The sequence below is a fragment of the Salmo salar genome, chromosome 01 (genome assembly GCF_965601325.2).
Source record: "Salmo salar chromosome 01, fSalSal1, whole genome shotgun sequence".
Lineage (NCBI taxonomy): Eukaryota > Metazoa > Chordata > Actinopteri > Salmoniformes > Salmonidae > Salmo > Salmo salar.
Window position 1 is genome coordinate 88955776 of NC_138291.1, and position 24275 is coordinate 88980050.

General features: G+C 42.9%; 2 protein-coding genes across 3 annotated transcripts; one reads left to right on the forward strand and one right to left on the reverse strand.

The window, feature by feature from the left end:
- The first annotated feature begins 196 nt into the window (after nt 1-196).
- Nucleotides 197-10928, forward strand: LOC106609099 (uncharacterized). 2 transcript variants are annotated; one of them, XM_014207507.3, is made up of 7 exons: nt 197-526; nt 924-1126; nt 3126-3227; nt 7392-7487; nt 7582-7692; nt 7774-7897; nt 8028-10928. In XM_014207507.3, the coding sequence occupies exons 1-7, from the start codon at nt 499-501 to the stop codon at nt 10745-10747; spliced, it is 3384 nt and encodes a 1127-aa protein (XP_014062982.3). In that variant the 5' UTR covers nt 197-498; the 3' UTR covers nt 10748-10928. The 2 variants fall into 2 exon arrangements, with proteins under 2 accessions (XP_014062982.3, XP_014062990.3); XM_014207515.3 differs by having other exon boundaries at nt 7843-7897.
- A 1670-nt stretch (nt 10929-12598) lies between these two features.
- LOC106609135 (ER lumen protein-retaining receptor 2) lies at nt 12599-24274 on the reverse strand. The gene is made up of 5 exons (XM_014207612.3): nt 23960-24274; nt 22123-22223; nt 15533-15691; nt 15093-15345; nt 12599-13741 (listed from the first exon to the last, which is right to left on the reverse strand). Exons 1-5 carry the CDS (start codon nt 24048-24050, stop codon nt 13707-13709), a joined length of 639 nt encoding a protein of 212 aa, XP_014063087.1. The 5' UTR covers nt 24051-24274; the 3' UTR covers nt 12599-13706.
- Nucleotide 24275: the final 1 nt, after the last annotated feature.

The window sequence follows — 24275 nt, forward strand, 5'->3', positions numbered from 1 at the left end:
ATGTATGGAGGTCAATGAGAGTATCGAATTTGGTCAACAAAAACATTTAATTGCTACGTGTGTCTTATTTGATCGAATATTAGTTAGGTTGTTACTAATCGGATTATTTCCATTGTTGAGTGGTTGCTCGACTATCTTGTCAATATAATAGAACATCTTTGTCATTGCGCTATTAACGGAAGCGCTTGTCGGCAGTCCTGCTCTAAAATTATTCCGTATGGAATTGATCGCGCTGCTCAAAAGTTCTGCGCAGCGAGTTATTTTTTTGTTTTGCTCTAGCGAGCTTGTGCGGAACCATTGCAATGTCGATATAGCTTCCACACGGATGTAAAATAGGTTCCATTAACGACCATTGAGCCACCATCTTTGATTGAGTTACAAAAGATAACGTAACGACCTAACATTTTTTTGGGGTGCAAACTTACGAGTAAACGTGGCTATTATTAACATCATTTTCACACCTACGGTTTTCGGATGTAACGGCAAGGAACACTCAATATGGAAAGACGCATCCATGGGGGAAAAGGTAAAACAGGACTTTTAGCTAAAGAGGTAGCTAGACAGTGGATATAAAGAAATCAGTATAGCAGCTACATGACGAGCTAGCTAACAAAGTGGCTAACTTCCTGAAACCGAATGTTGAAGAACATAAACAAAGAACATATATTTATCACAGTCAGTTGCAACTGCATTACTTGCATTTTGGGGTTGTAGGCTGGGTATCTGTATAGCCCTTAGTGACAACTGCTGATGTAATAAGGGCTTTATAAAATATATTTGATTCATTAACTAATAGTTGCTCATCGTTCTCACATCTTTTAGTGTTTTATAGTTTGTTCATCCTGCTAGAGTTTGATGTAATGTGCAATAATAGGTACTTATAAATTGATTTGTGAACAACTAAGTCAACTTCTGTGTTTCAGGTCCCCCTCTTCCTCTCCCCTCTCTGCGCCTCATGATTCCACCACTGCGGCTGGTCTCTGCAGCCATCTGGCAAACAATCCAGCAGAGACACGTGATGGATTATGGGATGCTGGAGGAGTTTGTTACCATGGTCACGGAGATGGTTCCAGAGCTTCTGAACCTCAGACAGAGGGCCCAACTTATTCTGGGTCTTCGAGCAAGGGTGAGAAGAAGAGACAGAACTAGTGCTCATCATACATTTTACATTACATTTTAGTCATTTAGCAGATGCTCTTATCCAGAGCGGCTTACAGTAGTGAATGCATACATTTCATGCATTTCTTTCTCCGTACTGGTCCCCCGTGGGAATCGAACCCACAACCCTGGCGTTGCAAACACCATGCTCTACCAACTGAGCCACACAGGACCTGAAAGAGCGGCAAAATCTGGATCCCTACAAATCAGCTGGGCTAGATAATCTGGACCCTCTCTTTCTAAAATTATTCGCTGAAATTGTTGCAAACCCTATTACTAGCCTGTTCAACCTCTCTTTCGTATTGTCTGAGATCCCCAAAGACTGGAAAGCTGCCGCAGTCATCCCCCTCTTCAAAGGGGGAGACACTCTAGACCCAAACTGTTATTGACCTATATATCCATCCTGCCCTGCCTTTGTAAAATCTTCGAAAAGCCAAGTTAACAAAGAGATCACCGACCATTTCGAATCCCGCCGTACCTTCTGCAATCTGGTTTCCGAGCTGGTCATGGGTGCACCTCAGTCACGCTCAAGGTCCTAAACAATATCATAACCGCCATCGATAAAAGACAGTACTGTGCAGCCGTCTTCATCGACCTGGCCAAGACTTTCGACTCTGTCAATCACCGCATTCTTATCGGCAGACTCAATAGCCTTGGTTTCTCAAATGACTGCCTCGCCTCGTTCACCAACTACTTCTCAGATAGGGTTCAGTGTGTCAAATCGGAGGGCCTGTTGTCCGGACCTCTGGCAGTCTCTATGGGGGTGCCACAGGGTTCAATTCTCGGGCCGACTCTTTCCTCTGTATATATCAATGATGTCGCTAGATGCTGGTGATTCTCTGATCCACCTCTACGCAGATGACACCATTCTGTATACATCTGGCCTTTCTTTGGACACTGTGTTAACAAACCTCCAAACGAGCTTCAATGCCATACAACACTCCTTCCGTGGCCTCCAACTGCTTTTAAATGCAAGTAAAACTAAATGCATACTCTTCAACTGATTGCTGCCCCCGCCCGCCCGCCCGACTAACATCACTACTCTGGACGGTTCTGACCTAGAATATGTGGACAACTACAAATACCTAGGTGTCTGGTTAGACTGTAAACTCTCCTTCCAGACTCACATTAAGCATCTCCAATCCAAAATTAAATCTAGAATCGGCTTCGTATTTCGCAACAAAGCCTCCTTCACTCATGCTGCCAAACATACCCTGGTAAAACTGACTATCCTACCGATCCTTGACTTTGGCAATGTCATTTAGAAAATAGCCTCCAACACACTACTCAGCAAACTGGATGTAGTCTATCACAGTGCCATCCATTTTGTCACCAAAGCCCCCATATACTACCCACCACTGCGACCTGTAGGCTCTCGTTGGCTGGACCTCGCTTTCTTCTACTACAAATCTACCATTCCAGTGTTTTACTTGCTATATTGTATTTACTTTGCCACCATGGACTTTTTTTTGCCTTTACCTCCCTTATCTCACCTCATTTGCTCACATTGTACATAGACTTATTTTCTACTGTATTATTGACTGTATATTTGTTTTACTCCATGTGTAACTCTGTGTTGTTGTATGTTGTCGAACTGTTTTGCTTTATCTTGGCCAGGTCGCAATTGTAAATGAGAACTTGTTCTCAACTTGCCTACCTGGTTAAATAAAGGTGAAATAAAAAATAAATAAAAATATTCGTCACCAAACCCACAGGCAACAGGGAATCTATAAGTCTTTGCTAGGTAAAGCCCTGCCTTATCTCAGCTCACTGGTCACCATAGCAACACCCATTTGTAGCAAGCGCTCCAGCAGGTATATTTCACTGGTCATCCCCAAAGCCAACACTTCCTTTGGCTGCCTTTCCTTCCAGTTCTCTGCTGCATTATGTGGGGAATGATGTAATATGAAAATATTTAGTCATCTTTGTCTCAAATAAGTCTCCCGACTTGTTTGCGCTGGTTTCAGCTGGTCCTAGAGTTGTGTCGTTCCAAGCCGATCACAGACCTCCAGACCATTCAGCCACACCTGGACAGGATACAGACCCTCACACCTCTCTGGGGGACACAGGTGAGCTGCTTAGGGCAGAGACTCAGCTATTGTTTAAATCAGTCAGTCATAGGCATATTTTTGTTAAGACATTGATTAGAGATGCACGATATATTGGTGAGCATATCGGAAACGGACGACATTAGCCCAAAATGCCAACATCGGTATCGACCCGATGTCTAGTTTAACACCGATGTTAAAAACCGATGTCAAAGCTACCGTGCATACTAGAGGTTGACCAATTATGATTTTTCAACGCCAATACCGATTAGTGGAGGACCAAAAAAAGCCATAACCAACTAATCGGCCAAATTTGTTTTGCATTTCAAAAAATAATTTTTGTAATAATGACAATTACAACAATACTGAATGAACACTTATTTTAACTTAATATAATACATAAATAATGAAACATGTTCAATTTGGTTTAAATAATGCAAAAACACAGTGTTGGAGAAGAAAGTAAAAGTGCAATATGTGCCATGTAAAAAAGCTAACGTTTAAGTTCCTTGCTTAGAACATGAGAACATGGTGGTTCCTTTTAACATGAGTCTTCAATATTCCCAGGTAAGAAGTTTAAGGTTGTAGTTATTAAAGGACTATTTCTCTCTATGCAATTTGTATTTCATATACCTTTTGACTGTTCTTATAGGCACTTTAGTATTGACAGTGTAAGAGTATAGCTTCCGTCCCTCTCCTCCCCCCTACCTGGGCTCGAACCAGGAACACATCGACAACAGCCACCCTCAAAGCATCGTTACCCATCGCTCCACAAAAGCCGCAGCCCTTGCAGAGCAAGTGGAACAACTACTCCAAGTCTCAAGGCGAGTGACGTCACCAATTGAAACGCTTTTAGCTCGCACCCTTCTAACTGGCTAGCCATTTCACATCGGTTACACCAGCCTAATCTCGGGAGTTGATAGGCTTGAAGTCATAAACAGCTCAATGCTTGAAGCACAGCGAAGAGCTGCTGGCAAACGCACGAAAGTGCTGTTTGAATGAATGCTTACGAGCCTGCTGCTGCCTACCATCGTTCAGTCAGACTGCTCTATCAAATAACAAATCAGACTTAATTATAACATAACACACACAAATACGAGCCTTTGGTCATTAATATGGTAGAATCCGGAAACTATCATTTCGAAAACAAAACGTTTATTCTTTCAGTGATATACGGAACCGTTCCGTATTTTATCTAACGGGTGGCATCCCTAAGTCTAAATATTGCTGTTACATTGTACAACCTTCAATGTTATGTCATAATTATGGTAAATTCTGGCAAATTAATTACGGTCTTTGTTAGGAATAAATTAACTTCACACAGTTCGCAACGAGCCAGGCGGCGCAAACTGCTGCATATACCCTGACTGCTTGCATGGAACGCAAGAGAAGTGACACAATTTCCCTAATTATAAGAAATTCATGTTAGTAGGCAATATTAACTAAATATGCAGGTTGAAAAATATATATATTGATTTTAAAGAAAGGCATTGATGTTTATGGTTAGGTACACATTGGTGCAACGACAGTGCTAAATCATCACCTGTTTGTCGAAGTAGGCTATGATTCGATGAGAAATTAACAGGCACCGCATCGATTATATGCAAAGCAGGACACGCTAGATAAACTAGTAATATCATCAACCATGTGTAGTTAACTAGTGATTATGTTAAGAATTATTGTTTTTTTATAAGATAAGTTTAATGCTAGCTAGCAACTTTTTCTTCTTGCTGCCCTCGCGTAACAGGTAGTCAGCCTGCCACGCGGGCTCCTCGTGGAGTGCAATGTAAGGCAGGTGGTTAGAGCGTTGGACTATTTTTATTTTACCTTTATTTAACTAGGCAAGTCAGTTAAGAACAAATTCTTATTTTCAATGACTGCCTAGGAACAGTGGGTTAACTGCCTTGTTCAGGGGCAGAACGGCAGAATTTTACCTTGTCGGCTCGGGGATTCGATCTTGCAACCTTTCGGTTACCAGTCCAACACTCTAACCACTAGGCTAACTGCCGCCCCAACCAGAAGGTTGCAAAAACGAATCCCCGAGCTGACAAGGTAAAAATCTGTCGTTCTGCCCCTGAACAAGGCGGTTAACCCACCGTTCCTAGGACGTCATTGAAAATAAGAATGTGTTCTTAACTGACTTGCCGAGTTAAATAAAGGTGTAAAAAAAACCAAAAAAAACCGCCACAATCGGTGTCCAAAAATACCGATTTCCGATTGTTATGAAAACTTGAAATCGGCCCTAATTATTCGGCCATTCCGATTAATCGGTCGACCTCTAGTGCATACCTATATAACTTAGGTACATGACGTAATAACGGCACGTAAAATTTTGCGCTACACGTGCAACACAGCATTCCTAACCTAGTCCACACAATGTCTGCTGTGTGGATTGAGCAGTGAACAAATGGAGCAGTCGTTTGAAAGAGTAAGAACATTTCAGCGAGACAACTCAAAGATGAAGTCCATTAAAGCCAACCGTTCTCTGTCGTGGGTCATGTTGGCTTAAGCCGACTGGTCAAGCACCGAGTGCGCTATTTTTCAGATGTTGCCCTACCGGAGTTACGCAGTAGAAGCTTCACTGCTATTCGCTTCACGACATGCATACTATGGAACACCGTTTGGGTTTTTGCGTGTCAACAAAGATACAGTAGCACTGTCAAAACTGTACAAAAAAGTCTGCAAACACCAGCCACGAACGATGTGTTTACAATACCGCATTGGTAATAAAGCATCACTTGTTCAACCGCAAATTCTGGGGTAGTTAGCTTTAGCTTGGCACCTAGCTAGCATCAATACAACCAGCCTGAAAACAATGACCAGTAGAAACTGCAGTCATTTTCATTATTCTTAGCAATGATTTAGGAATCCTTGTGAGTAAGTATTAGCAAGGTTGCCACTTGCTTATTGAAATTGAACTTCAGTTCATGAAAATAAATAGCTAGCCAGCTACTTAACCCTGTTGCCCAAAGCTAATGTTATAAGCAGCCAGCTAGCTTCATCTGGCTAGTGAGGCGGATCGTGTTGTGAAGCTAGCAACAATAAGGATTTGGCACAATAGTGGAATTTGCGGTTTGCCTTCCAAATAAAAGAATGTCATTGACAGTGATGCAAATGAATACAAATAGTAGAATTATGCCATAGTTTTATTTTGAAGGCTAACTGCAAAGTCCACTATTGTGGCTAATCCATATTGTGCCTAGCTTGGCATAGATGTGTCCGACCACGATTTAATCAAATAAGAACTGTTTTATAAATTATTTTAGATGACAACTAGCTATCTAGTTTGCTAACTAACTATAGCTACTGAAACAGATTGTTTTGCTATGTTTTTGGGGAAGAACATTGTTTGCATCCATGAGCTTGCTAGCTTTTTTTTATGACCAGCACTGTAGGTGCGTGAGACAACTTTACCAGCATCATAGCATATGTATCGATGAATCGTTGTGACATATGAAATACGAGGGATAGTGTAATCAACGTGTAAAAATTAATGAATGCATATTCAGGTCCTGGTTGGTCAACAAGCTTATTTGACATGTCAAATAGTGTTATTTGACGTGTATCTTTTTTGACACGCAAAGACCCAAACAGCGTTCCATAGAAATCCTGGTTGAGAATGAAACGACTGAACAACGAACCAGCACAGCAAGTATGTGAAAGAAATAAGTTTTGATTATGTTTTACTGGTAATGGGGACATACGCAAATGCCAACAAAATAGCTTTTTGGTCAGTGTGGTGTGTGTGTGTGTAACCTTTTTTTAACTAGGCAAGTCAGTTAAGAAGTAATTCTTATTTACAATGATTGCCCGGACGACACTGGGCCAATTGTGCGCCGCACTATGGGACTCCCAATCACGACCGGATGTGATACAACCTGGATTCGAACCAGGGACTGTTGTTACGCCTCTTACACTGACATGCAGTGCCTTAGACCACTGCGTCCGTGTGTGTTAACAATTTAACTGTACTAGAATGCTTAAAAGGACGTTAAAATTTAAAATATCGGTTATCGTTATCAAATGTTTTGTCAAGGAAAATATTGGATATCGATTTCAGCCAAAAATGTAATATCGGTGCATCACTAACAATGATACATTATGGCAAAAACATATGCAGCCTGAATGACATGTTATCATCTAAATGTCCTGATGAAGGCAACATGTTTATATTCTGTGTTTCAGGCGACTGATGCAGAGGTAGGGTTATCTGAATCCAACTTCCTGGGGCTGGTTCAGACCCTTCTGAAAGACCCAGATGAGAGGAATCATTTCTTTCAGGTCAGTGGGTATGAAATAGCTGTGTGTCATTTCCACAAATGAAATAGTCTCCTCTGAGAGGTTTCATAGCTCATATTTCTTTACTCTGTTTTAGGATGTTTTTCCTGTAGAATTTGGTCCCAGTTATGACGCAGCCATACAGAATCTCATGTGGCAATTTCTTTCGAGACTTGAGAAGCTGCTTCCCATGTCAAACTTCCAACAGGTACTAGTAGAAATAAAATCGTATAGAGGAACCATGGGCTTGGCGGGAATCTCCTAGCCTAACAGTATCCCTCATTGTCAGGCTTCCTCGCTGCTCGGCGATGTTCCCTCTGTTCTGGAGGAATGTGTTGAATCTGTGTCTCACCCTCAGCAGCTGAAAACCCTACTTCAGTACCACAGAGACCTCGGCCAGCTGGACAACCATGGTAGGCATCTCACAGAATCCATCATTTTCATGCTTAATATGATGGATTCGTTTTGACACACCCAATGGCAAATTACTTCTATTGAGCATTACTGGGTTGAGTTTTGGTTCCCTTTTTCCTTCTTTCACAGACCCTCCATCTTCCACCGATGGGGACTGCATTCTCTCAGCTCTCTGTCTTCCTCCTGTGGAATGGGTGGTGATTGCAACAGAGGTGGAGAAAGAAGGAAAAAGTATGGATGTAAAAGAAAGAGAAGAGAGGGTGGATAGCAGGTCAGGGGAATGTGAGAAAAACAAAAGATCCTCTGTTAGTGACGAGGAGGCAGAGGATGATGCAGAGTTTGCTGACCAAGTGACAGAGAGAGATCCGGAGTATGAAACAGTGATGGTTATAGGGGAAGATGGGATAGAGAAGCCTTTCAAACTTCTCAAAAAGCACCCCCAAAAGAAAGGGGAAACCCATGGTGAAAAATGCAGAATAACAGTCAAACCTGGACAAAAGATAAGCATAGGCGTGTCTGAAGCAATCATGTCCTCCATGATACAAAAGCCCTCAGTGGACCTACAAGGGGTTGTTATCGCTAATGTAACACAGGCCCCCAAATCCAGTCAAAAGGTTGGGAGAGCCAAAAGGTCCCTGGAGCGTAGGACATGCAAGGTGTGTGGTAAGGTCGTTCAGCGTCCTGCAGTCTTGAGGAAACACATGGTGACTCACACTGGTGACTGGCCCTTTCAATGTCCTACCTGTAAGAAGATTTACAAGACCTTGGGAAGCTTCCAGGAACATACTGAAAAATGTGTCTTTCCTGTTGAGGAAACGCCTGAGGAAAGTGAGGCGTCCATATCAGTAATGCAATACAAGGGTCTGATGTTGAAGAAAATTTTACCACGTCCGCCAGCACAAAACGAAAAAAAACTAAAACGCATTGTCTGCAAGACATGTCCTGTTTGTGGGAAAACTTTAGCCACAAGTTCGAGCATGAAGCGGCATCAGATTATCCACACCGAGCCCAAAAAGTGCAGAGTGTGCGAACAGGTCTTCCCTAACCCTTCCGAACTGAAGATCCACATGGAGTCCCATCCGAAGAAAGGCATCCATCAATGTAGTAACTGTGAGAGGACTTTCAAGCACGATTACAGTGTGAAGGCTCATGAAGAGGCTTGTCTGTTTCTGAGTCGTCAACAAGGGGAGCTTGGAGAGAGCAGTGGTCTTCCAGCTACGGGTCAGACAGACCCAGGGCCATCGGGCAGTACACACCAGCAGAGCGTGAAATGTGAACCAGAAATCCTACAACTCTCTGCCACTCTGAGCAAACAGAATTCTGCCTTCACCTACATGCATTCTGTGGAGGGGTCATCCGCAAGGGCCAAAAGGTCCCTGGAGCGTAGGACATGCAAGGTGTGTGGTAAGGTCGTTCAGCGTCCTGCAGTCTTGAGGAAACACATGGTGACTCACACTGGTGACTGGCCCTATCGATGTCCCACCTGTAAGAAGATTTACAAGACCTTGAGAAGCTTCCAGAAACATATTGAAAGATGTGTATTTCCTATTGAGGAAACGCCTAAGGACAGTGAGTCGTCCTCCACCAATGCAACTGAATCTTCTTCCCCGGAACCCAGCGCACCTATAGGATCATCCAAACGTTGTGCAAGGTGTCCTATTTGCCATAAATTTATATTGGGATACCTGCGATATCACATTCTATCTCACTCAGATGAGCGCCCACATGTTTGCCCTCGTTGTGGGTCGAAGTACAAGTTTGACTTTGTGTTGAGGAGGCACATGAGACTGTTCTGCAAGGTGAAGAAGGGTGAACCTGTTGAATTAGGGGAAAAGAAAGTCCATAAGTGTAATGAATGTGGTAAGGAATTTGGGCTAAAATCCACACTGACGGCACACAAGCGCATCCACAACCCGCTCCGCTGCGCCTATTGCCGAAGGATGTTCCCAGACCAAGAAACACTTGCAGTACACAAGGTAGAGCACAAACCGGTTCAATGCACCATGTGTGAGAAGAGCTTCAATGTGATAAGGTACCTCTCCAGACACTACGTCGATGACCATCAGTTCAGTGGTCCATTCCGCTGCACCTACTGTGAGAGAAGCTACGCTGATTTAGCAGCTCTCATCAGACACCAGAGGATTCACACTGGCGGGGAGCCCCCATACAAGTGCTCCCACTGTCCAAAGAAGTTCCATTTTGAAAGTGCTCTTGTTACACACCAGAGAAATCACACGGGAGAGAAACCTTGCCTTTGCTGGGAGTGTGGTAAGACCTTCCAATCTAAGGGGATTCTGAAATCTCACATGAATCGTGTTCACACTCCTCAGGTGAAACGCATCCCTTGTTCCCAGTGTACTAAAGTTTTCAGGGACAAAGGTCAAATGAAGATGCATGAGAATGTTTACCACAAAGGGGTGCGTTACCCGTGTTCCTACTGTGGTAAGGGGTTCTACAGCCCTGCCCCATTGGCAAGACACGTGCTGATTCACACAGGGGAGAATCCTTATTCCTGCACATATAAGGAGTGTACAAGGGTTTTCAAATCAGCATCTGAACTGAGGATACACATGAGATACCATACTGGAGAGCGGCCATTCAAGTGCAAGGACTGTGGGAAGGGTTTCGTTCAAGCCCATTATCTCACCATACACCGACGAAGTCATACCGGGGAGAAGCCTTATCCGTGTCCCACCTGTGACAAGTCCTTCGGCACCTCCCATCAGTTGAGCAGACACATAAAAACTCACACGGGAGAGAAGCCCTACCAATGTATGGATTGCGGGAAAGCTTTCAATCGTAGAGACCGTTTGCGGACTCATCAAGACAAATTCCACCCAGCTTATTAGTCAATGTTATATAAATGCTTATCTTATCCAACTGTAAATGAACTGCAAAATATGTAGCTTATTATGTAGCCAGTAGCAAATAACGCTGCCTGAATTGAACATGCATAATGTTGCATTTAATTTTTTACTAAGGCTGTAGTGATTAATTTCTCCTGCGATTAATAAAGTACAGTCATCTCAACACCTCTCTCACTTCTCATTCAGTCAAGTCAGGAAGCCAGAGTCAATGTTTCCTGTAAAATCTTTGATGGCAACATCATGCAAAAAGAAAGTTCAGGGGAAAAAAACGTATCCTTTATTTGGCAGGACTGCATGTGAAGACAAAGTCATGGCAGATGTCTACTCATTCTGGTTCCAATTTAACCTGTTGGGGCTAGGGGGCAGTATTTTCACGGCCGGATAAAAAAAAAACGTACCCGATTTAAACTGGTTACTACTCTTACCCAGAAACGAGAATATGCATATAATTAGTAGATTTGGATAGAAAACACTCTAAAATTTCTAAAACTGTTTGAATGGTGTCTGAGTATAACAGAACTCATATGGCAGGCCAAAACCTGAGATTCCATGCAGGAAGTGCTGTCTGACAATTTGTTGTCCTTCTAGGGCATGTCTATCAAAAATACAGCATCTCTGCTGTAACGTGACATTTTCTAAGGCTTCCATTGGCTCTAAGAAGGCACCAGAAAGTGGAATGAGAGCTCTGCAGTCTCTGGGCGAAAAAACAGCCGGAGTGTTTGTGTGGTCAGGCAGGGAACACTGACACTGGAGCGCGCATGCACGAGAGGACTCCATTTTCTCTCTTTGAACGAATACAACGTCGCCCGGTTGGAATATTATCGCTATTTTACAAGAGAAAAATCGCATAAAAATTGATTTTAAACAGCGTTTGACATGCTTCGAAGTACGGTAATGGAATATTTTGAAATTTGTCACAAAATGCGCCCGTGCGTCACCCTTCGGATACTGACCTCAAGGCACGAACAAAACGGAGCTATTTCAATATAACTATGGATTATTTCGAACCAAAACAACATTTGTTGTTGAAGTAGAAGTCCTGGGAGTGCATTCTGACAAAGAACAGCAAAGATAATCCAATTTTTCTAATAGTAAATCTGAGTTTGGTGAGGGCCAAACTTGGGTGTCAAATTAGCTAGCTGTGATGGCCAGGCTATCTACTCAGAATATTGCAAAATGTGCTTTCTCCGAAAAGCTATTTTAAAATCTGACACCGCGATTGCATAAAGGAGTTCTGTATCTATCATTCTTAAAATAATTTGTATTTTGTGAACGTTAATCGTGAGTAATTTAGTAAATTCACTGGAAGTTTGCGGTGGGTATGCTAGTTCTGAACATCACATGCTAATGTAAAAAGCGTTTTTTTGATATAAATATGAACTTAATTGAACAAAACATGCATGTATTGTATAACATAATGTCCTAGGAGTGTCATCTGATGATCATCAAAGGTTAGTGCTGCATTTAGCTGTGGTTTTGGTTTTTGTGACATATGCATGCTTTGAAAATGGCTAAGTGATTATTTTTGGCAGGGTACTCTCCTGACAATCTAATGTTTTGCTTTCGTTGTAAAGCCTTTTTGAAATCGGACAGTGTGGTTAGATTAACGAGAGTCTTTAAAATGGTGTAAAATAGTCATACGTTTGAGAAATTGAAGTTATAGCATTTGAGCTATTTGTATTTCGCGCCACACGATTCCACTGGCTGTTGACTAGGTGGGACGCAAACGTCCCACCTTGCCCAGGGAGGTTAACAATGCCCGTAGAATCATGTTTGTCACAAAAATAAACAGCTAGATCTCTTCTAAAGTGAGCTCAACAATATGCAGACAAGTCTATGGACATGATCTTTTATTGAAAGGAAAGACACACAAAATATCTGAATAGAACATGAATGGCTTCAGGAGCTGATTTCTGCCTTGGTAGCCTACAGTATATTGCCATTGAATGAACTAATTTCAGAAGAGCCATTTTGAAATGACAGACTATGATAAATATAGCTAGCCCATTGTAAGAAAATGTTGACGTAAATGTGAATTGAAATGAAAGCCATTTACAGCAATGCAGATGCAGCAGTTACTGTATCAGTGAAAACATCTTTGGGGCTCTGAGTGAGATCTCATATCCACTGAAAATGTACAGTTAATTCAAATAACAGGTGACAGTTACTGGTAAATTCCAACTTCATTCAAAAAAATACATTAAAGTCAGTTTGGGGTAATATTAAGTATTGACTAGGACATGAACAGTTTTAACTGCCGTCTTTATACAGGAATGTACACTGGGTCAGAAAGACAAATAAAACAAAAAGGTTTTCCAGACAAAGCCAAGGGATACAACGCCTCCATTACACTGCCGCTCCATTGGGATTCAGGAAAAAAATACTATGTACATTTGAGATAGCAAATACTCTTACAAACAGTTTAAGTTAATATCCCACCCCAAGAAGTTGGCTCCAATATTTTACAGTGCCAAATCAAAGGCAATTTGTTTTCAACTCTTTCGCTAATGTGTCAAATCAGAGTACACTTATGTAGAAAAATTATTCCTTTATACAGAGTGATAAAAAAAGGCAAGATGTATCAAACTGAAAGCTGCAGGATGGCCTCTTCAGGTTGATTCTGGGGTGTATTCAGCGAGGTGAAGCATTCAAAGCGTTGCAGATAGAAATATAATGAATTGAGCTGACAACTATTTTCTAGTTCTACATAATCATCTGTTCTACACAGTACATTTCTTTCTGAGAGCCCTTACGTTTGCACCTCCCTGAACAGGCCCATGGGTGTCGCTGATAGTGGTCAGGAGACAGGACAAACTGTAAAAGTCTCGCTCTCTGTCTCACGCATCTTACACTGGTGGGGGTAGTAGAGGGGGTGGGATGGCAGCAATGGTTTCCTTTGTCGCGCCGTCCACGAGTCTGCCAAATCGATGATCTTTGGCACTTATGCTGGCAGACTCAGCTTCTTTCCTTTCAGTACTGAAACAGAGGAGAGATGTTTAGGTTCAATGCTCCTGTTCCACCGATGCTCAGCACATTTTCTTCACATCTGTAACAACAGATACCAGAGGCTCCTGGTGAGTGTTGAAAGTGACAAGCCAATCATATATACTGGACTTTAAGACCCTAGGCTTCCACATTGAGAGTAGGAGTGAAGTGCCTGGTTAGTTAGCCAACGTATACAAATGCTGAACCATTATAGCTCCCAGTTAATATAGAACGGGGTAAGATGACACTAGACTCACAAGTCAAAGTTCATGCTAGCTTATTTACGCTGCACGGCCGCATTAAGTCACCATTGCGCGATACACCCAGCCCCATTTTCTTACATTTTGCTTTTTGTCAAAACCAGTACCTCATAGAATACTTAATGCCTCATTCACATTACATCTGAGCAGTCTGTAGAGATGTGCCGGATGTCATTTAAATGGGGACCGTATGCAACAGTGTTATCACAGCGCACCCTGCAGTTGAAGGAAACGGATGTGCATACTTCTACATTTTTTTCCAAACTTTGCGTTGTCATCAGTGTGCTTCAGCGCAGCCAGAGTCCGTGTACAAGTACAGTGAAATGACTTTCTAGCAAGCTCTAATCCCAACAATGCAGTAATCAATATCAATGTAGCACTAAAAATAACGTAGAACAAAAACAAACGAGAAATTAAATAAAAACAAGAAGCTAAGTACAGGTGATTTTCAGCAATGGTTTTATGGGATAGCTAGTGGCTCGTAAACAATCATTCCTATAAGTGAGTACTATTTTAATAGTATTGTTAAATACACGTTGACCGTTAGCCCATTATTCTATATAACTTGCCTCCCATTTGAGTTTGTTTTTTATTCTAATTATTAGGTGTAGGTCGCTAGCTACAATATCTTCAGCCTAGCTTTTAGCTACCGTAAGCTAGTTTAACTTGTTAGGAAATTTGATAAACAAGTTTAGGAAGCACTAAAATAAAATGTTTTATCACCTGAAACAATGTTTCTCCTGTCGAGAATGAAAGTCGTTTTGCAATCTTCCAAAATAAATGTGATCTCTGACTAGAGACTCTCCTCAATCTTGTCTTGCGTTGTCATCTTCATGCAATCTGGTTCCATTACTGGATGGAGAAGCATAGGGTTTCTATGCTCGCCGTCCAGTAGCGGAACCAGATTGCATGAAGATGGCATACGGCATAATGAAATAAGTCACGATGTGAATGGGGCATTACTCTTAAGCACTTTTTGTAACAGTTTCAGCGACTGTAAGAGGAGTAAAAGGACACTACAGCGTCACACTTGGCACCAAACGTACTTAGGAAATAAGTTGGAAGACTGCAACTCGACTCACCTTTCGTTACATACAGATAGAAGAAGTCGCAATAGAGGATTGTCTGAACGACACCGGCCACGATAGCGATCATGTCGAAGAACCCCTCGAAATAGAAGCGCCAGATCCAGTTGATGAGGTAGAGAGCCCGGTACAGGCCCAGGAAGAACAGGTAGTGGGTGGTGATAGTCTCTGCCTCGCCAGTCTTACTGATCATGAAGAGCTGTGGCAAGATGGCCACCGACTCCAAGTAGATGGAGAACGTCCACAGGATCTGGAGGGAGAGAAGATGGGGGGGGGGGGGGGGGAGAGAGAGAGAGAGAGAGAGAGAGAGAGAGAGGTGGAGTGTGTGGCTCTAAATCAGTTGCTGTATAAGACACTGATGCAGTATGCACTTATCATACCGAGACGGTGTGTGTGTGTGTGTGTGTGTGTGTGTGTGTGTGTGTGTGGTGCCTTACCTCGAGAGGAGAGAAGTCGTGGTTGACAAGGAAAGCCAGCCCTCCCACGGGGACGACCAGGAATTCCACTCTGAAGGTGTCATGGTTACCGTCGTAGGTGGCCTTGAACTTAGTGTAGATCAGGTACACGGTGGCATACGCACAGCCAATGTAAATGACCTGAAACATAATACAATCCACTAGTCAAGGGTGAGGATACATACAGCACTCTGATTAGATGATCCCTTCACTGTAAACTTGGAAGGCGAGTGTGTGTGTTTACATCCAAATTACTTGAACCCAGGGGTCTCCAACAGGTAGATTAGCTCGCAGCTCACCTATGAGTAACTCGCCAATCAATTCTGAAAGTACATGCATTGAAAGTGTTCCGATGCAAACTGTCAAACATAAATCTCCCAGCTACTATCCAATCAAAGCCACATTGACATTATCCCACCTCTTGTCAGCCACTATTGCCTTAAAAAGCCAAATGTAACATCCGCCAATAAATGTTCAGCAATATTGCCGCCGTGTGTTTGGTGTGCGCGTGTCTATCAAGACAGTTAGCGATGCTAATGATAACCATCTTGTGGGTAGACCGAATGAGTTTCCCCCAAAAACTCAAATCTCATTGAAATGTTAACTGCAAAGTAGGCTTACCTGACAGCACTATATTGATACACATAATCATTGGGTGGCCATTGTTTCTCAAACTGCCATGACGTGCAGCGGCAGTAGGCCAACAGCAGAACATTGCTAGACCTCCACATTCCTCTCTTGCTAGACGAGCAATTAAATGGGAATTACACCAACCAACAGAAATGTAAATCAGACCTCAATGGTCTTCTGATGCAATTTAAATATTTTCATGGACTCAGAACATACAATTACTCATAGCGAAACAATGAAAATGTAATATTGAGTAACAAAATAAAAACAGCAAACTGAATTTGGGAAAATACTAAACATTTTATGGGGTCCCCTTAGATTATTTAGCAGATATATTGACAGAAAACATATTGTACATCACAGACCCAGGGAAGAGTTGCAGGGTAGAGAAGAATGTGCCAATTTGAAAGCTATAAAAAAAGTTCAACCTTTTGCAAGCTCTAAAGTTAAGAAATATATACACACACACACACACACACACACACACACACACACACACACACACACACACTAGAAAAGGTTGCAGACCAGAGTTAACCAGAGTCTTCAGAAAGTATTCATACCCATTGACTTATTCCTCGGTGTGTTATATCCTGAAAATATACTGCTCAAAAAAATAAAGGGAACACTTAAACAACACATCCTAGATCTGAATGAAATAAATAATCTTATTAAATACTTTTTTCTTTACATAGTTGAATGTGCTGACAACAAAATCACACAAAAATAATCAATGGAAATCCAATTTATCAACGCATGGAGGTCTGGATTTGGAGTCACACTCAAAATTAAAGTGGAAAACCACACTACAGGCTGGTCCAACTTTGATGTAATGTCCTTAAAACAAGTCAAAATGAGGCTCAGTAGTGTGTGTGCCCTACAACGCCTGGGCATGCTCCTGATGAGGTGGCGGATGTTCTCCTGAGGTATCTCCTTCCAGACCTGGACTAAAGCATCCGCCAACTCCTGGACAGTCTGTGGCGCAACGTGGCATCGGTGGATGGAGCGAGACATGATGTCCCAGATGTGCTCAATTGGATTCAGGTCTGGGGAACGGGCGGGCCAGTCCATAGCATCAATGCCTTCCTCTAGCAGGAACTGCTGACACACTCCAGCCACATGAGGTCTAGCATTGTCTTGCATTAGGAGGAACCCAGGGCCAACCGCACCAGCATATGGTCTCACAAGGGGTCTGAGGATCTCATCTCGGTACCTAATGGCAGTCAGGCTACCTCTGGCGAGCACATGGAGGGCTGTGCGGCCCCCCAAAGAAATGCCACCCCACACCATGACTGACCCACCGCCAAACCGGTCATGCTGGAGGATGTTGCAGGCAACAGAAAGTTCTCCATGGCGTCTCCAGACTCTGTCACGTCTGTCACATGTGCTCAGTGTGAACCTGCTTTCATCTGTGAAGAGCACAGGGCGCCAGTGGCGAATTTGCCAATCTTGGTGTTCTCTGGCAAATGCCAAACGTCCTGCACGGTGTTGGGCTGTAAGCACAACCCCCACCTGTGGACGTCGGGCCCTCATACCACCCTCATGGAGTCTGTTTCTGACCGTTTGAGCAGACACATGCACATTTGTGGCCTACTGGAGGTCATTTTGCAGGGCTCTGGCAGTGCTCCTCCTTGCACAAAGGCGGAGGTAGCGGTCCTGCTGCTGGGTTGTTGCCCTCCTACGGCCTCCTCCACGTCTCCTGATGTACTGGCCTGTCTCCTGGTAGCGCCTCCATGCTCTGGACACTACGCTGACAGACACAGCGAAACCTTCTTGCCACAGCTCGCATTGATGTGCCATCCTGGATGAGCTGCACTACCTGAGCCACTTGTGTGGGTTGTAGACTCCGTCTCATGCTACCACTAGAGTGAAAGCACCACCAGCATTCAAAAGTGACCAAAACATCAGCCAGGAAGCATAAGAACTGAGAAGTGGTCTGTGGTCCCCGCCTGCAGAACCACTCCTTTATTGGGGGTGTCTTGCTAATTGCCTATAATTTCCACCTGTTGTCTATTCCATTTGCACAACAGCATGTGAAATGTATTGTCAATCAGTGTTGCTTCCTAAGTGGACAGTTTGATTTCACAGAAGTGTGATTGACATGGAGTTACATTGTGTTGTTTAAGTGTTCCCTTTATTTTTTTGAGCAGTGTATATTAAAATAGATTCTCTCATCCATCTACACACAATAACCCCATAATGACAAAGTGAAAATGTTAGCAACTATTGAAAATGAAATGCATAAACATACAATTTACTTAAGAATTCACACTTTGTAGAAGCACCTTTGGCGGCAATTACAGCTTTGAGTTGTCTTTGGTGCTGTATGTCTATCAGCTTTGCACATCTGGATTTGGGGATTTTCTACCATTCTTCCTTGTAGATTTTCTCAAGCTCTTTTAAGTTAGATGGGGAGCTGCGGTGAACAGCGATCAAGTTCTTCCACAGATTTTCAATAGGATTCACATCTGGGATGTCCCTGTACTTGGCTCCTAGTCTCTGCTACTGAAAAGCATCCCCATAGCATGATGCTGCCACCACGCTTCACGGTAGGGATGGTGTTAGAAGTGTGATGAGCTGTGCCTGGTTCTCCAGACATAGCACTTGCATTCAGGCCAAACAGTTATATTTTTGTCTCAGACCAGAGAATATTTTGCCTTTCATGCTGACCACAGCACTTGCGTTACGTGCACGACGAGCGTTGCAAAATAAAATTACACATGTTATTCAATCATTGTATCCACACTGCTCACTCGTGTCTACATGGCCAGGCGCTAAAATAGCTGAAAGTCCCATCTCTTCATTGGTTTAAGAGCATATACCCACGTGGGTGATTGAACAATTAACTGAGGTCTACACTCCAGTTCAGTTGGTGGTGATGCACCTTAGTCGGTTGCCAACCGCCATATAAAGTTCAAAGAAGAGATTACTAGAAACTAACTCTGTTTACCTTTAATTGTCGGAGTAGAGGACATTGTGTATTTCACGTAAAATTACAACTCAATGTTTATATCCCAGGACAAATTAGCTAGCAACAGTACGCTAGCTAAATTGCCATGAATATTTAATGCTTTTCGACCAGTCCCCAAATTAATATAATTGTTTCGGAGTTCGTTTTGATATTTCAACCAGCGTGTCCTGGTCGCGTCTAGACAAAAATCAACATGCGCACGATGACGCACGCGGTCCAGTCAGCATGTCTTTCACCTGCCTTTTTCGCAGGATTGCCTTCCATCTGGCCACTCTCTCAAGGCCCAGATTGGTGAAGTGCTGTAGAGACTGTTGTCCTTCCAGCAGGTTCTCCCATCTCAGCCAAGGAACTGTGTAGTTCTGTCAGAGTGGTCATTGGGTTATTGGTCACCTCCCTGACCAAGGTCCTTCTTGCCCGGTACTCAGTTTGGTTGGACAGCCAGCTAGGCAGAGTCTGGGTAGTTCATGTTTTTTTCCATTTCCCAATGGAGACCACTGTGGAAATTTTCAACACTCTAGAAATTTTTATACCCTTCCCCAGATATACAGTAGGAAGAAAAAGAACGTGAACCCTTTAGAATTACCTGGATTTCTGCATAAATTGATCATAAAATGTTATGATCTTCATCTAAGTCACAACAATAGACAGTCTGCTTAAACTAATAACACAAACAACTATACTTTCATGTCTTTCTTGAACACACCGTGTACATATTCACAGTGCAGGGTTGAAAAAGTATGAACCCTTGGATTTAATAACAGGTTGACCCTCCGTTGGCAGCAATAACCTCAACCAAACGTTTTCTGTAGTTGCGGATCAGACCTGCACAACGGTCAGGAGGAATTTTGGACCATTCCTCTTTACAAAACTGCTTCAGTTCAGCAATATTCTTGGGATGTCTGGTGTGAACTGCTCTCTTGAGGTCATGCCACAGCATCTCAATCGGGTTGAGGTCAGGACTCTGACTGGGCCACTCCAGAAGGCGTATTTTCTTCTGTTGAAGCAATTCTGTTGTTGATTTACTTGTGTGTTTTGGGTTGTTGTCCTGTGGACATCCAACTGCAAAATGTCTTGATAAACTTGGGAATTCATTTTTCTGTTGATGATAGCAAGCTGTCCAGGTCCTGAGGCAGCAAAGCAGCCCCAAACCATGATGCTCCCTCCACCATACTTTACAGTTGGGATGAGGATTTGATGTTGGTGTGCTGGGCCTTTTTTTCTCCACACAGTGTTGTGTGTTCCTTCCAAACTACTCAACTGTAGTTTCATCTGTCCACAGAATATTTTGCCAGTAGCACTGTGGAACAACCAGGTACTCTTTTGCGAACTTCAGACATGCAGTAATGTTTTTTTTTGACAGCAGTGGCTTCTTCTATGGTGTCCTCCCACAAACACCATTCTTCTTTAGTGTTTTACATATTGTAGACTCAGATGTTAGAGAAAGACTTGCAGAAGATGCTTAGTCTTTAGCTGACACGCTAGAATTCTTCTTAACCTCACAGTTGGGATGAGGTTTTGATGTTGGTGTTCTGTGCCTTTTTTTCGTGCAGAAATGGGTTTTTTTGCACAGCAGTGGCTTCTTCCGTGGTGTTCTCCCATGAACACCATTCTTGTTTAGTGTTTTATGTATCGTAGACTCGTCAACAGAGATGTTAGCATGTTCCAGAGATTTCTGTAAGTCTTTAGCTGACGCTCTAGGATTCTTAACCTCATTGAGCATTCTGCACTGTGTTCTTGCAGTCATCTTTGCAGGACGGCCACTCCTAGGGAGAGTAGCAACAGTGCTGAACTTTCCAATTTATAGACAGTTTGTCTTACCGTGGACTGATGAACATCAAGGCTTTTAGAGATACTTTTGTAATCCTTTCCAGCTTTATGCAAGTTAACAATTCCTAACCTTAGGTCTTCTGAGATCTCTTTTGTTCGAGGCCTGGTTCTTCTCAGGCAATGCTTTGAGCAAACTCAAAAAAAAGTGTTTAATGGGGCAAGGCAGCTCTAACCAAAATCTCCAATCTCGTCTCATTGGACTCCAGGTTAGCGGACTCCTGACTCCAATTAGCTTTTGGAGAAGTCATTAGCCTAGGGGTTCACATACATTTTCCAACCTACACTGTGAATGTTTAAATTATGTATTCAATATAGACAAGAAAAATACAATAATTTGTGTGTTATGTTTGTCTATTGTTGTGACTTAAGATGAACAGATTTAGTCAAATTTATACAGAAATCCAGGTAATTCCAAAGAGTTCGCATACTTTTTCTTGCCACTGTATGCATCATCACAATTTCATCTTGCAAATCTATGGACTGTTCCTTCAACTTCATGGTATAGTTTCTGCTCTGACATGCACTGTCAACTGTGGGACCTTATATAGACAGGTGTGTTTCTTTCTAAATCACATCCAAACAAGTTGTGACAGGAAGAAAGATCAAAGGAAATTGGATGCACCTGAGCTCAATTTGGAGTGTCATAGCAAATGGATGTCAATACTTAAGTAAATTAGTTATTTCTGTATTTCATTTTAAACACATTTGCAAACATGTTTTCACTGTCATGCGGTACTGTGTGTAGAGGGGTGAGAAAAATAGAACATTTTATATTCAGGCTGTAACAAAATGTTGAATAAATGAAGGGTTTTGAATAGTTTTTGAAGGCACTGTTGACATCTTACTGAAAGCAACCTCAGATACAGATGAGAAAATGTAGCAAATGATCTGCTTGTTGGGTTTTAAAAATTACTAACTAGCGGTATCCATAGTTGGAGGTAAACGTTTGACACACCCACTCACATACACCAATGAACCTTGGATATACAAGGGTGTGTCAACTTATCAGTACTTCAATATTGACTCGTGAGTAGATCGCTCTACTACAGAGCAGGGGTGGGGCGTGTTGCTTGCACAAAGAGCTGTAAGAGGATGAGCCTGCCACCTCATGGAGGTGAGGGGGTCTATGGTGTGGGTGTCTCACCTTCATGGTGGTGTTGTAGAGGGAGATGAAGGAGGTGAGCAGGTCCAGGTAGCGCGTGGTGAACAACAAGGCGAACAGGATCTGACTCTTCCCGGAGATACCTGTCAGAGAGACAACCAACCAACAGGTGTATGAGACGTCAGATGTTGCTTTTCTCTGCCAAACTCACAACAGTCCCCCAAGAGTGCATCTCAAAAGCCTTAAGGACTTCATACTTCCTCTTCTTGTCCTTCATCTGAAATTGTTGTGCATCCTTCCTTAGAATGACCACTGATGTGACGTGACAGGGTTGGTGTCAGTCAGATCAGTGTAACTTCCCAGGGAGGAACAGGGACTGTGGTGGCCTCTTGATAGGAATCCAAACCTGGCAAGCAAATTTTATCCCATTTCACAGGCTAACCCAGTTAAGCCTGGTGTAGGGTCTATGTCCTCGCTAGCATGGCCAGATAGTGATGACTGTGATAAGAACTGTAAGACTTCCAAGGTGTTTTATTACAGGCAATCTAAACAGGCATAGACTCACAGCTGCCCCTCAGAAGGCCTGCCTGCAAACACTGTCAAGTGGAAACATGTCCCCTCACACCCACTTGTGGTCAACCTCCCAATACATTAATAACACCGCTAGTCTTGAGTATACTAAAGAACGTATTCAACTTCAGTGCTTGCAGTGGTGTGGTTATGTTCCTAATGACAGGCCCAGTACCTGAGCATAAACAGATTTTTGCCTGACTGGAATTGGTGTCACAAATCCAAACTCTTGTGGGCCAAGCTCAAGTTGTTGATACATGACAGGTGTCAGTGGTGACTGACAGCTCAGATAATGCATCCTAAACCTGACCTTCAACCCCAAACCAGTTCACACAACAAACCTTGTATTCCCAGGGGACATTGGAATTGAACTAATTTAACTTTGTATATGGTAAAGTCAATATTCTGCTCTAGCTGTGCATTCGACAGCTATTTTTCTTATCCGCGTTTAATAAAAGAGCTGCCACGTCACAGGTCAGGCCAGGGTAGCGTCGGCGTTCAAATCAACTGGGAACTCGGAAAAATACCAGGTCAAATCATGACGTCAGTGACGATTAAGGTCGGAAAGTCTAGACTAGAAAGAGGCGTACGTTTTCGAGTTGGAATTCCGAGTTGGATGGCCGGCCATAACGATTTTTCCCAATCTGAGCGCGTTTGTTTCCGAGTTCCCAGTTTCTGTACTACAACAGGGATAATTTTATTTATTTTTGTTTTACCGTTATTTATCTAGCCAAGTCAGTTAAGAACAAATTCTTATTTGCAATTACGGCCTAGGAAGTGGGTTAACTGCCTTGTACAGGGGCAGAACGACATTTTTACCTTGTCAGCTCGGGGATTCGATCTAGCCACTAGGCTACCTGATGCATGGCATATCACACACGGAAACGGGTTAATAGTGGCGCCCGCTGCACTGATGGGTAACCCCAGACTGACATGCGCAGATCTGTTGCCTGACAACACTAGCAGCTAGCTGGTCAGTAAATGAATGGGAGAGTCAACTAGTTGTTTGTTTCTTGTTAATTAGTTGTACAAGCTAACTAACGATAACCAACCAAATGTGTCGTGATCACTGGGATTTGGGTGATTTAATTTGGCTAGGTGTATTTCGGCCTTTCCCAACATTGTTAACAAGGCCGTGCTAGCATCAATGTTAACAATCTGGTTTGATAAAGCCGCAAGCGCTAACGTCATTACCGAGCTAACTTGTCAACACAAGAATCCACTGCAAGGAAACGTTGCTAGCTGGAATGAAGACATCAATCGGAGATATGTGCAGCCTGCAAATACTCCAAATGGGAATCTTACTCACCGGCACAGGACCTGGTTTTCCATATTTTTAGAAGTAGAATAATGATGGCTGCTAAATGGGAAAGATCGCCGGTGAGTCTGAAAATGTTCATGATTCTGCTGGGTGTTGCAGGCGGCTTTGCCTTCGCTAGTACGAACTTATGCCCGTCAAAACAAATTCGACCTTCTAGCCCCCGTTACTGACCGTTTTAAAACCTTACAAGAGGTTCTGTCAGGCACCTAAATATACTTTTTCATCGGTCTGAATGGGAAAATGTCGAGTAATGCGCGACGTGGCCAAAGATAGCGGCGCCCAAATGCAAGTCGGGAAAAACTTT